General features: G+C 43.4%; 1 protein-coding gene across 1 annotated transcript in view; it reads left to right on the top strand.

Annotated features, from left to right (window-relative positions):
- Positions 1-12695, top strand: part of ghrhrb (growth hormone releasing hormone receptor b) — a 15396-nt gene extending 2701 nt beyond the window's left edge. The window contains exons 4-14 of the mRNA XM_034583716.1: positions 3583-3690; positions 6208-6308; positions 7636-7733; positions 7825-7957; positions 9285-9438; positions 9526-9586; positions 10208-10277; positions 10391-10482; positions 10630-10759; positions 11263-11304; positions 11551-12695. Of these exons, the coding sequence (XP_034439607.1) occupies positions 3583-3690; positions 6208-6308; positions 7636-7733; positions 7825-7957; positions 9285-9438; positions 9526-9586; positions 10208-10277; positions 10391-10482; positions 10630-10759; positions 11263-11304; positions 11551-11763 (1202 nt within the window). The 3' untranslated portion in view covers positions 11764-12695. The remainder of the gene's footprint in view (positions 1-3582; positions 3691-6207; positions 6309-7635; positions 7734-7824; positions 7958-9284; positions 9439-9525; positions 9587-10207; positions 10278-10390; positions 10483-10629; positions 10760-11262; positions 11305-11550) is intronic.
- Positions 12696-14304: the final 1609 nt, after the last annotated feature.

The following is a 14304-nucleotide window of genomic DNA, read 5'->3' as shown; positions in this document are numbered from 1 at the left end:
GTTACAGAGAGATGGATATATGTAGAGTTATTTATATATAGAGAGAGTTTGTCAATGTGGTTATATTTGGCTGTTGAGAGGTTACAGGTCACCACTGTCTTTACCATGAGTAGGCAGGCCGGGGGGGGGGGGGGGGGGGGCAGATATCTCACCCACTTCGGGTTAATTAGCTTCACATGTTCCAGTGGTGCAGGAAACACCACCAGAGAGGAATCATGGGAAGTCAGAGAGAGGAAATGAGGATGTTACACACGAGTGAATGAACAGAGGGTAACACTCCTGTTCAAGGGTGTGTGTGTGTGTGTGTGTGTGTGTGCGCGTGTGTGTGTGTGTGTGTGTGTGTGCGTGTGCGTGTGTGTGTTCACACCCTCGCTCTCCTGACCTCCATCTCTGGGGTTTCTCACAATCATCATCTTCATGAGTAATTACACCGACTAAATACCAGAGGGGAAAAGTTACAATAGATTGAATTGTTGAATTGATTGGTCTGTAAATGTATTAACATTAAATTAATAAACAGTGTCAGTAATTGATTCAATATTAAGAGGTTCCAGTGTTTTAACCCTAAACTTGGGACCTTTTTTATAGCTAAGGTCCTATTACAACATTTCTTAAAGCCTGCTTCATGTTTTTTATTTATTATGCCCTACATCATCTATTTAGTTTTTCTTTTTAACCTCCTAAAACTAATATTTGAAGTGCCTATGTCTTAACCAGTTAGATGGTTTGTATATATGTCTGCTTGCTGTAATATTCAAAGTACTTGGTAAACCATCATTTCACCACCGGTAGCCGAGCGTGTTGCACGTCACTCTGTGATTTAGACACTTTATGGAAAATAAGCCTGGAACGTTTCTGGATCTTCATGATCAGTGATGTCTGTGAGAGAGAAAGACCTTTACCATGGGACTTTCAATTTAATTTAAAATGCGCCACACTGACGGAAAGGGTTCAAACCTAAAGAGCAAAACATGGTCACTTTAATTTGAATACACTTGATGCTCTCTTCAGAATAGAGCAGGAAGGTGCGAAAGCTGAACAACAGTTTTGAACGATTTCCTGCAGCGAAGACGAACAAGTCGCTGCTTCTATGTCCAACAGACCGAAGCCCAGAATGTCTTAAGACCAAAACAACGGTTGATATGGTGGAAAGACAGATGGACAGTTTTAAGACCGATGGACGACTGTAATTTAACTCTTGTTCATGTTCTACTTGATATCTCAAAGGAAAACATTCTCATTTCTACTCCTCTGTTGTCTGTCGTCTGTCTTGATTGGAAGGAGATGTACGAGTTCTGTTTGGATGAGCAGAGTCCGGGGAGCAGGAGGTGTTTGGATTAGCAGAGCAGGAGGACGATTAGATTAAAACGTCCGGGGAGTAGAGATGTCTCAGTCTAAACAGATCATAGAGCAAACTTTATGTTTCCTCCTAATCCCACAAGCAAACTACACGCCCCCCCCCGTCCTGAATCACTGATGAAGCTCTTTGTCCGTTTGATCGTCTTCCCTCTGTCCCTTCTGGCTCCTCGTCCTCTCGTCCTCTCGGCTTCTCCCTTATCACACAGCAGTGTTTATTAAAAGGGGAGATACTGTGGCCCACGTCCCGGTGGAGCCTCTTCTCCTCTGATACTTGGAACTATATGACAGCGGCAGCAGTTTGCATGAGAAACGCTTTATTGAACCAAGACAACAACGGTTATGTGAAGTGAAGAGAAGAGAAGCTGCAGCCGGAGGAGGAATAAAAACACTGATGATGGTCGTAGAGGTGAACGTTCAGATTCAGTTTCACCAGATTGAGTCTGACACATAGAAATGACAAAAGTTACCACGTAATATTAACTGAGGGACGTTTTTTTCACCTTATTAAGTCGGAAGTGAAACCACAGGTGTGAACGGTGCCGCAGGGCGTCGTGCGTCTGACCTTCACATCCTGTCAATTCAGATTTTGTCTTTTTGAATAAAGTGAATCAAGAAAAGTTATTGCCACTGTTCTATTACAAGCAGTACGATGAACGTCCTCGTCGTTATATTTTTGGAGGTGAAGACTGCAGCAGCTTCATCTTCTTCTATTGTTTAATGTTAACTTAACTTTCTGCAATTGGTTCGAATGTCATAACTATCTAAAATTGGACCAATCACAGGAAGTAGAGACAGCATTAAACAATAGAAGAAGAGGAAGAGGAAGCAGCTGCAGTCTTCACAACAGAAAGACTAATAGGACAACTGCTCATGTTGCTCTGTTAGCGTTTCTACATTGTTTCACCTTCAATGTGAATCGAATGAAACAAGCTCGGTTCAGACTCTCAGCTCAGAAAACGACTTATAATTAAATCCACAAGAAAAGAAAATATGCAAACTGTGAGGAGGTCTGAATATTTTCTGAAGCTACTGTACAAAGCAGTGAAATTCCAGGCGAGCATTGTGGGTAATCTTCTTTGAACAAATGCGATGATAAAAACATGAGGCGCTCCCACACTGTGGGTCCGTCGGCTCTGTGGCCACATGCCTGTGGATGTGCAGCGGTGCGTCCCGGAGACGTCGGTGCGTGTCGGAGCATAATGATGCTGTTTGAGAATCTTGCATAACGGGCTGTCACGCACGCCACCGATCCTCGCAGGATCACCGGGACCCAGGGGAGAATATTTATTAAGAGCAGGAGGAATGAAACAAGGCTCTGTGGTCTGGTGATGTGATGCACTAATCCATTCCACCGCCGCTCGTCCACTCAGTGTCACCAGCTCGGCTTTAATTGGCCCCTAATGTGGAACTTACTGAAGCTCCCTGCAGAGCTCTGTTCACACGCTGGGATTCAAACAACGGCTCCGTGCCCTTTTACACCACGACGCTCTGAATACGCACGGTGGCTTTTCTTTACCTGGAGCCATTAGCACGGTCACAATAACGTCCTAATGGCGCGGCCCCTCTTCAGTCCACGCCGCTCATGAAACTGTTATCTGAGCGCCAGTGAACAAACAGCAGCCGTGATAAAAGGCCAGAGAATAAACACAAAGGCGAGTTGAGCGTCACCTCCGTCATCCAGCGAGATGTTTGCCTCGTCCCGGCTCCGGCAGCAGAACCTCCACCAGAGGCTGTGTTTTATTATGAATGAGAGCGGGTGGGTTTTAATTGACACAGGGCCGAGCAGCTGTGATGTGCGAGGCGTTGTGGCGGCAGCGAGAGACGAGAGGCTCCTCATTACTGCTCTCACCCCCCCCACCCACCTGTCCTCAACAACACCATGTTGTCAGCCATGTGAGGGGAACAGCAGAGACAAAGCGTGGGCAGTGAGGAGGGATGAGGACATCAACAAATCAAGTGCCCCTTCTCTCCCCCACACAGAAAATGACAGCAAGAGTTTACAACATGTTTCAGTTCAAAGTCCCTGATAGAGTTTAAGATCAAGATCAGTCAGACTTCAATAAGATTCTCCATCATCACGTTAACTTTTACGTTTAGTTTGTTCTTCAGCAGGTTTACTCAGACACCACTGAGCAGATTTCCATGAGACCTGGTGGACGGAGGAGACGGAGCTCATTGAGTTTCTCTTGCTAACCTGCGATAAATGTCCTCGTCTTCTCTCAGGTTGTCCGACAGTTTGGGACGACATCCGGTGCTGGTCCCGAGCTGAGGTGGGACAGGTGGTGAGCGTCTCGTGTGCCAACGTGTCCCAGCTGTTTGCCAATAACGAAGGTAAATCACTGACAAGTGTCTATTTGAAATAAGAAATTAGAACCCGACTGATGTAGATTTTTGAAATACAGATATTGGGGACACTGATGTCTTTCCATATTATTTGGACATGATTCCTAAGATGTCGTTTTCAAACTCTTTTGACTGAGAAATGCAATCCAGGTTTGATATTTTACAGTTTAACCATAAACTTAAAATAACTATAAATAAAAAGAAAACACAAATACAACCAAATATATAGAACCTGAATCAAATTTTTGTTATTATATTTTGTAAAATAATAATTTTCATATCATCAAACACTTGTTTAATTGTGTAATTATGTCTGTGAAAGGTTCATATCGGCCGATTTTCATCAGTCAACTGATTAATCTGTCGATGTCAATTAGCACAACACACAAAGAACCCATATTAATTTGTGTAGTGATACATTGAACTCCTCTGACGATTGGGCTGTTCGTGCACATTAACTCATTCTCGTGATATCATAGGAATTTCTTCAAATCTGCTCCAAACATTCACTTTGATTCACTGACAAACATTGAATCAAATGTCTTAGAGGATAAAAAGATGACGTGAGGTCGACTCAGTGACTTTATGTTCTGGCCATTATTCAACATAACGTGTTTCCTGCATCTCGGCCGGTTGACGGAGGCGTAGAACTGCGAGGCAGGAACCTGCCTGTGTTCTCGTATCAGTTTGAGGCAAAGCAGCAATGATTAATAATTCTGTAAACAGTCATGCTGATCCCTCCTTTGATCCTCCGCTGAGGTTGTGGGTAAATACTGACTTAAGGCCACAAGTCCTGAAAATAGCAGCGTGCATTCAAATTGTATTTTAAAGCCACAAAAAAACAAAACAGGTAGCTTTGAGTTTTCCACAATAATCAAGTTATCTTTCAGTTTCACCAGGTTACGTTCAAACATCTCATTTACAGGACGCCCACCTGCTCCAGACCCCGACTCCTCCACGCACCCCTGAACAAAATACTCTGAACAAAATACTCTGAACAAAATACTCTGAACAAAATACTCTGAAAACAAAATACTCTGAACAAAATACCCTGAACAAAATACTCCACCTCATAGCTTCATTATTTACAGATGTTAATTCAGATGCTACTGAAAAGAGTAATTCTGGGAGATGAACAGTGACAGAAAACATCTGGTTGGCAGGTTGCCATAAACAGAGTTTAAGAACCCAAAACTCTTCATTATTAAATTGTAAGACATTAAACACACTAGTGGATAAACAAGACGTTTCAGATTTGATGTGATTTGGCTCATTTCTTCCACCAGAGCATCGACACACGTAAAGAACAATAACGTCAAGTCACAAATGTTTATTAACCAACAAAACAGATAATAAATTCAATGTGGTCTGTTTATCAACTACAACATATGAATAGTGAGCGTGAACAGAGTGATGCAGACCTTCTTAAAGAGGAAGAGTGAAACGTTAACGTATCCAGGAGGCGGAGGTCGCAGCTGATGACCTCATAACTCGGTGTCAGTGGCGTCCTCCTCCTCCACAGACGGATAAGAGCGGCTCTGCAGCAGCGATGTGTTCACATGCAGACGAACCAACAGGCAGGAAAAAAAACCTTGAATTGGAAAATCAAAGAGTTCACAGTGAGAGCCGAGAACACGAGGACGGAGTTGGCGCTGCTTGTTAAGCTCGGCGGTGTGAGCACTAGTGCTCTCCCCGGAGCCTCGTCCTCTCACCTCCATCCAAATCTAAACCGTTCACCCACCGACGCTGCGGCTTCGGGCCTGCGGGCTCTGAGCGCTGCCTCACACTGAGGCTAATGCGGCTGGATACCGAGGAATCCGCCCACAACTCAAACCCCCACACTCTGCTGGGCTGAGCTGAGGAGCCGGACGGGCATGTTTCACTCCATGAAGCTCAAACCTGTGATTTCACCGTTTCCCTCTGGTTACCACGGACTCGCTGAGAGAACCTGGTGACCTCGAGTCTGTCGTAGAGCGAGCGGCGTCATTCTGACTCCGGGCACAAGTGGGAGAACATCGCTGCCTCGTTTACATCCATCACCTGATCAGGTTACATTCATACAAACCCAGAGCATTCAGATGAGGAAAATAAAGAGAATCTGGATTTACAAGTCATCAGTGTTGCTGACAATCACGTTAAATCCTACGATGGTCACCACAGCAGTCAGAACCCCCCTAATGAGGCCCCGTGTCAGTTCGGGTGGATGTGGGGCCCCCAGGTTGTTTCCTCATTTCTAATTGATTCTCGATAGTTTCCTCCCTTTCTGTTGATATTGTTTTTCTCTGCATGAATGTGGGTGTATTGTTTTCAAACCTGATTGATTGATTGATTGACTGACTGATTGACTGACTGATTGATTGATTGACTGACTGACTGACTGATTGATTGATTGACTGATGCCACATCTTGTTTTTCTCCTCCCGTCCTCCTCAGAGATCCTTGTTGTTGTTCCTGTATCGTCGTCTTTCAGAGGTTCATGTGTTTTTCCTTCTGTGTGTTTGTCAGGTTACATCTACAGGAACTGCACTGAGGACGGCTGGTCTGAGGCTTTTCCTCCCTACGAGAACGCCTGTGAGTTTGCAGAAGATGAGGAGACGGAACCTGAGGTAGAAGTTTCAGATGATTGAATAAACTCAGTTCAGTCTGTTTAAACTTTTCTCTTTGTCACTCTGGTCACTGCTGTAACTGTAACTGTAACTGTTGCTCTTGTACTTTAGGTTCCTGTCTTTATCTCCTTGTAGTTACATTACTTTCTTTTTAATTTCTTTATCTTTACCACATCTAACCCAATTCTGATTCTGAACACAAGAGGAGGAGGTATCACTCCTCACATCTTTCAGGAACCATCAGGTGAATCTTGTTGCCGTGGCGACCATCATGGCACTGCAGACTCACATTCACATAAAAACGACTTGTATTCTTATAAAGAAGTTTTAATTACTATCCTCAAAGCTCCAGCCCACAATTTGCTGATTATGGTCGAGGTTAAATTACAGATGTTATTTAAAGCAGACCTTAAAGTAGATGATTGACGGTTCTGTCCTTCACTCCAACGTAAACCCTGCACGGCTCGTCTTCTCTGGAGGAAGGAAAGTCAACACAAGTCCCATGGGAACACTTTCCTGTCATGTGACGTCTTCAAAATATTGACTCTGAGCTCTGAGCAGCTTCGGAGGAGGAAGTGAGATGTGGACGTTCTGCTGCACAGAGTCTGTGGGAGGAGGTTGAGACGCTTCGCTCAAGAGAAACCACCAGAAACTTCCTCAGTCGAACATCGAACAGGATGAAACTTCCAGCATGTTTCTGCTGCACGGGTTCAAAAAGGACAAAGTAGAGCTCGTTAACGTCTGAACTTTAACCTTCGCTACAGGGGGATGTCCGACTTTATTACCTTCAACCAGCAGCTTGATTAATGTGAGTTTATCTCCAATATTCAGCAGGAAACTTTGAAAATATGAAGAATTCTGAACCGAGTTTGGTGGATTTGTTGCGCAGGACTCGTTTGTGTGTGTTGTGTTAACACGTGACGATGTGTGTGCCTGATGCTTGAGGCCGGTGGGATCGTCATAACGACAACAATCACAATTTCCAGTCTGGGTCACACAACGGCTTCATGGGTAATATCCAGCGTTCAGTTGTGTTTCAGTTACATGGAAACCACGTCGTCGCTCGGACACGGAGCCACAGAATGAATCTCCACGTGTGGCTGCAGGGGGCGCTGTTTCTCAGTAAAAGCTGCATAGTGTTTAAATTAAATCTCAACGATCATTAATTCATACGTCTGCAACATATTGACTTTATGAAACAAGAATTTTTATGCCAAAATCTCCACGACCAAATATTCTGCAGGTTTATGAACAGTCACAGATAAATGTAATAGCAGCTCTTCACCTGCAGGGGAGCATTGCATTAATCACAAGTTTTCTCTTTCAGACGACGTACTTCTCCAACTTCAAGCAGGTTTACACGGCAGGATACGCCACCTCCCTCATCTCGCTCATATCGGCTATTTTTGTCTTCACCGTGTTCAGGTAAAGATTTTTCTAACACCTGAAGATTAACTTCTACACCTGATCCTCTGAAGTCATTTCCTGACTCTGTTCTTCTTCTTCTGCTCCACAGGAAGTTCCACTGCACCAGAAACTACATCCACATCAACCTGTTCTTCTCCTTCATCCTGAGAGCGAGCGCCGTCTTCATTAAAGACGGCGTCCTGTTTTCTGATGAGAACCTGGACCACTGCTTCATGTCGACTGTAAGCGTTAAAGCTCCAGCTCCATTAACGTGTCTATATTTACCACTGGAGGACTCATGTCCGTTACTTAGGTAAATCCAGTGGTGGGCGACCACAAAGGAGAAATGCATCACCCGCTTTTTCAGCCTGCTTTGAGAAATCAGATGGAAAAAAGTGAATAAGCTGTTGTTGAATGAGATGTAAAGAAGAAAAAGATAGACGTTGGATTCTGCTGTTTAATGAAAGGTCCAGTTTTGGTGAAAGCCCGGCAGATGAAATATAAAGAGCGACAGAAGGAAGGAGCGAACGTCTGGAGAAGAGAAGAGAAGAGAAGGATTCAAGTATCTCTGGATGGAAAAGAGGAGCCACACACGTAGAAGATGCTTTGGTGATAAAGGCCGACACCAAAGTTCCTGTTCTTGTGAACGAGTCCTACCCGGAAGATCTGCTGCTGCTTCTTCAGACGGGAAAGACCAACTCCAGAAAATGTTCAGGCTTCATTTTATGGATGTTTTCTGGAGTTCGTGTCTGAAAACTACAGAGAAAATCAAAGAAAGGAAGATAAAATGAAGAATAAGTATACGTCAAGTATATTTATTAAGTGCTGGGTTCAAACCTGATCAATTCAAGGCCTCACGAGATCAATTTAGTGGAGTAAAAATTCAAATATTTCACTTTAAATCTCATTTACCTGCTTTTAGTTTTCTGGACTTGAAGCTCAGACAACTCACTGGAGTTTGTAATCACAGAACAGGATTGAGACACCGAGTGAGGAGTGAAGATGAGGAGTGAAGATGAGGAGTGAAGATGAGGAGTGAAGAAGAGGAGTGAAGTGTCCTCTTGTGGCTCCGAGGGACGGAACGCACTGTGACTCATTTAGCGGCGACGTGAGACACACAGACGATGGGAAATGGCAGAATAGATGAGAGAAAGCTCAGGTGGGCCATGAGGAACCAAAATGTTATTGCTGAGAGAATAAAAACGGTCACGACTTTTGGATTAGACGACCCAGAAAGACCGATAAAGACAAAAGCCTCAAATATCCACTTTCCCCCGAGCAGCTTTTAGAGAGGACAGGAACGATCCACTGGACGGATGCAACCAAGAGGAGCTGAGGTAGAGGTTTGGATTCTGTGGGAGATGAAGAAGGAATGAAAGTTTCTTTAATTTACTTCAGAAAACTTGCAGCATGCAGCATTTCCAGCTGCGCTGCCATCACGTGTTTTATTTCTGTCTCATCTCTTTCCCTCAAACTCACAGTGTCATCATCACAGTCTCTGCAGATCCAGACACATGAGATTTATGTTTGTGTATTTTCTGCTGTCCCCCCCCCCCCCCCCCCCCGCAGACGTCCTGTAAATCAGCCGTGGCCTTCTTCCAGTTCAGCATCCTTGCAAACTACTTCTGGCTGCTGGTGGAGGGCATGTACCTGCAGACGCTGCTCGCCCTCACCTTCGTCTTCCAGAAGAAATACTTCTGGTGGTACATCCTCATCGGCTGGGGTGGGCGTCCGTTTCCCCGTCATCTCGTTTCCTGTCTTTCTTCCTCTTTGACTCTAACGATCAGCTCGTTCTCTTTGTTTGTCTCAGGTCTCCCAACGACGATCATATCGGCCTGGATCCTCACTCGCAACTTCTACGATAACAAGGGGTGAGAGAAGCCTGCAGATTTATACATCCAACCCATAGACTTTGAGTAAAGATGGACGACAGTGTCTTGAATAAAATTGACATTGATATAAAACTAGCATGACTCGTTTTGACAGCTGAGACTGACGCCTGATATTTGATATATTCCCGATATATAACCCAAATTTAGAAAGTCTGTGGTTTCCATTCTTCGTGCTATGCTAAGCTAACTGGCTGCAGACTTACATTCTGATGGACAGATATGAGATAGATATTATTTACCACATTTCATACATTATTTAAAAACATACTTGAAAATGTTCATATTAAATTTATGATCATAACATGAAGCTAATAAATAAATAAAATATATTCATTGAACCATTGCCCCCTTTACATATTTAACAATGTCCACGTTCATGCATTAATTAATTCATTTGCCAATTAGCAAAGCTCTGTATGTTTAATATATTGTGTTGATTACATGACACAGTTTTTAACTGACAACTCTAAACATGAGAAACAAAGATAGATTCTGCGTTTAGATTCCGATTTAAAGACAGATTCTCTTCTCCTGACGCTGTGAGGATGTGTAGCACTGTGTTGCCTTGTTTGTGTCACAGCTGCTGATTGTGTGTCTCAGGTGCTGGGACGACACAGACGTGGACTTTGTCTGGTGGATCATAAAAGCTCCAATAACTGCTTCACTGCTGGTGAGTACAGAGCTGGGCCAGGGGGCGCTGTTGAGGAACGGCAGGGGTCCGTCGCACAGACTCGGACGCGATGGCCGACAGAAACGACTCATCTGTGGATTTGTGTCGTGCAGGTGAACTTCATCATCTTCATCAACGTGATCCGGATCCTGGTGCAGAAGCTGAGGTCTCCTGGTGTCGGGGGAAATGACACCAGTCACTTCAAGTGAGACGCGGAATAAAAATCCACACAACAGATATCCTGCACACACACACATCTGTATCTTCATGGCTGCTTTCTGTGTGTGTGTGTGTGTCTGTCTGTGTGTGTGTGTGTGTGTGTGTGTGTGTGTGTGTGTGTGTGTGTGTGCAGGAGACTGGCCAAATCCACTCTTCTGCTCATCCCCCTGTTCGGGATGCACTACATGCTGTTTGCCTTCCTGCCAGAAACCACCGGAGCAGAGGCCCGACTCTTCATCGAGCTCGGAGTCGGATCCTTTCAGGTGAGACTCACAGGAGAATCACTTCTGTTTCCTCGAGCCTGCGTCTCTCTGAACATGACACTGATTGATTTAGTAATTGGATCAAATTACAGTTGAATATTTTGTCTCCTACCACAGTTAATTATTACTTTCATTTAGATTATTTTGGGTGACGAGCTTTTCTTAGATTCCTGTTAAAGGTCTGAAAGTCTGGAAACTTTCAGAACCATGATTCGGTTTGATTCAAACAGAGACCACCTCTTCTGGTCTGGACCGGGGGCTGAGGGATTTCTCACTTTGGTTGACATGTGGTGTTGCTGTGGTTGACTTGTGGACCAGATCCGTCAAACAGGAGCGAACCACCCAAGAGCCATAATACCACATGGTGTGTGGGGGTGTGTGGTGTGGGCCACATCTGTTACCAGAACTATTTAGCCATGTGGGGGAGCGGTGTGTCTCAACTCGTTTTCTGGCGTCCACCTAATTTTTCACATTTCACATTTCAACATGTTTCTGCTCTGCAGGGGTTCGGTGTGGCTCTGCTCTACTGCTTCCTGAACGGAGAGGTAGGCCACCGCTGCATTGTGGGTAAACTGTCGTGTTGGGAAGTAAAAGAAAATGTAATGAATCTTGTCAGATACATGTAGTTTTTATAGTTTGTAGTTAACATGCAAAAAATATATCAGAGAACAGCTTATCATCTTAATCCTGTGTGTGTGTGTGTGTGTGTGTGTGTGTGTGTGTGTGTGTGTGTGTGTGTGTGTGTGTGTGTGTGTGTGTGTCTGTGTGTGTGTGTGTGTGTGTGTGTGTAGGTGCAGGCGGAGCTGAAGAAGAGGTTCTGGAAGTGGCAGACTCAGAATTACCTGCGATACAGTAAACGACGGCGTACGTTGTTCACTGAGAGCAGCACCGTCACTCAGATCTCTGTTCTGGACAAGTCCAGCCCCAAAGATCAGCCGGGCTCAGAGACACAGGCGCTCACACACACCGTCGCCGCGACGCCCAACAACGTCTCCACGGTCTGACGAGCGCTCTGCGTGTTCGTGTGTTGTCAGCGTGTTGAAAGCTACAGGAACCTCCGGAGAGTTTCTTCTCTCAAAACGTTTGAGTTGTGTAGGGGGCGCTCACGAGGCCATCCAGGGTCGATGGGGGCCGATGGAGCTGAAGCGTTTATCGACCTGCAGACACAATAGACACAATAGTTCAATCAGATCAGATTTGCTCCATTTTAATCACAGTTAAAACCTTTTTGTTTGTGTTTGTGACGTCATCACGAGACACTTCACGATATCCGCCATTTTGCTTTCTGTGTCAATGTGGAAAAACGTTAACGTCATCATCAATCATTCAATACTGATAAATACAAATCCATACAATATTTAAATGACAGTTATAGATAACAAACAACCTTTTGGTTCAGAAGCAGGTCATTGAGGATTACCTCGTGAGCGCCCTCTAGGTGAACTGCAGCCACTCTTGATGCAACAGCATCAGTGAGAAATGGAAACGCTCTCTTTTAGTTCTTATATTATTTAAGGATGTTTTTGCAGAATCCTTCATGTGCTGCCAGATTTACAAGTGTTGACTTCAACTTGAGTCTAAATGAATTCACTCCACGTCACCAGGACTTTACCTGAGACGCGATAATTCTCCGACTCACACAAACTCACGTTACTCTGCAGTTTTGTGTCTAAGGTGAATGTTTGTTTCCCCCGATTATAGACGTGTAAAACATCTGCCCGGTCACCGTGAGCGACCCCAACTCAGGTCAGACCCCCCCCCACTCTGATTACTCATCCAACATCTCTTAGGTAAAAGTTTTCTTTGTGTTTTATCAAAGATATTCACTAAAATATGCATAAAATTGAAAAGTAATTTCAAAAGCAGTTTAATTAGTTACATATTCCACAGATCATGAGGGTTTTATTTTGCTAAAGGGAATCTTAAGCCTTTTGAAAGGCTCCTAACTTTGCAGAATTATTCTGTCAACAGGATTTTAATGAAAGTTTAAGTAATGACTCCCAGGCAGCGATGACACGATCACAGATGAGTCTTTACAGATTTGACAGAAACCTTTTCTCACCACGTTAAACACTTGAACATCTGCAAAGTGACAGTATTTATTTCCTCGTCCTCGCTGTAACTGATTCCGAGCCACACGGTGTTCGGTTGTCGGGCGTCTCATGATCACATGACGATCTCAGATGAAATGAACGTGCCCGTGTCACCGCCAGTGGCTCTGAACGCAGCATGTTGCACAGTGCACTCGTGCACATCTGGAGCACTAGACTGTAAAATCTATTTATTTGCCAGGTTATTGTTTTTATGTCTGTGTGAATGTGAACAGACCTGCGCTGGTTTACATGTATTTTATGACGACGTTGCGTCCGACAGATTGAATATGACTAACTGAAGAAATGACCTTGTTGTTGTAAAATGAAAATAGATTAATTTTAAAGTGAGTAGAGCTAAGTTGATATTTATATTCATCATTTTTATTCTTTTATGCAACAATCTTGTAAAATGTGGAGAAAATTTAAATTGTACATGTCGCAACGTGTTAAGTGCAACGTGCTAATGCTACCACTAGGTTCCTCACAGGAGACCAGATGTTTTTAAGTTGAATTCATATTGTTTGAGTTTAACATTTAGCAGGTGTATGTTAAACTGTATTTATACTGTATATGTATATTTACAGTATAATCCATGGCTCAGTTAATCACCACTACAGTGCCTATATATCAAACTATAACTCACTGTCTCTCTGCATTTCAGGATTCATATATTTCACATTATTATTAATATTATTAATATTCCATGTACTGAGCATAAACACACGTTGCTTCTGTTTTGAATCTGCAAAAGTTGAATGTGTTTAAAGTTACTCTCCTTTAATGAAGAGACTGTGATTTCTGATCTATTCACAGTCTCATCTCTTTTCTCTTACTTGAACAAGTGAATGTTTCTTTTGCAGGTTCCTGTTTACGACGTGATTGAAACGTTTCTGGTTTGGTGTCATCTTATTTGGGACCATTACTATATTTATATATATATATATATATATATATATCTTATTTATCACTATATTCCATATTGCATCAGATACATAAACCATGTACAGAGATTTACTGCAAACTGTTCACATTAAACGCAGGTAAAATATCCATTCTTTGATTTGTGACAGCACATTAAATATATAAAGATCACGTCCTAGAAATACTTTTAATCACAAAATCCAGATCTGCACCAAATTTCCTGTTTTAAAAGCATTATTTCTGGAGAGAAGTCTCGTCTCTCACGATGTTAAAGAAAGTGAAATGAAATGAAAGCCTATTTGCGCCCTCAGCTCTCAGGAGCAGTAAATAATGACATCGTGTTTTAGGTCTTTTCATGGTTGACAATAAGAAAAGTGCAGATAAAAGACGTAAAGACTCAAACATCACTGAGCCAACAAGTTAGAAACATTTATTGTTCGATATTTATATAATGTACAAAAAGAAACCTTCTCCTGTGCAGAAGAGAAACGTTGCAGTGGAGATGAAGAACAAGAAGCTGCTGAGCGAAGC

This window comes from Hippoglossus hippoglossus, chromosome 4, assembly GCF_009819705.1.
Source record: "Hippoglossus hippoglossus isolate fHipHip1 chromosome 4, fHipHip1.pri, whole genome shotgun sequence".
In the NCBI taxonomy this organism is placed as follows: Eukaryota; Metazoa; Chordata; class Actinopteri; order Pleuronectiformes; family Pleuronectidae; genus Hippoglossus; species Hippoglossus hippoglossus.
Note: the sequence above shows the minus strand (reverse complement) of the source record. Positions and strands in the feature narration are given on the sequence as shown.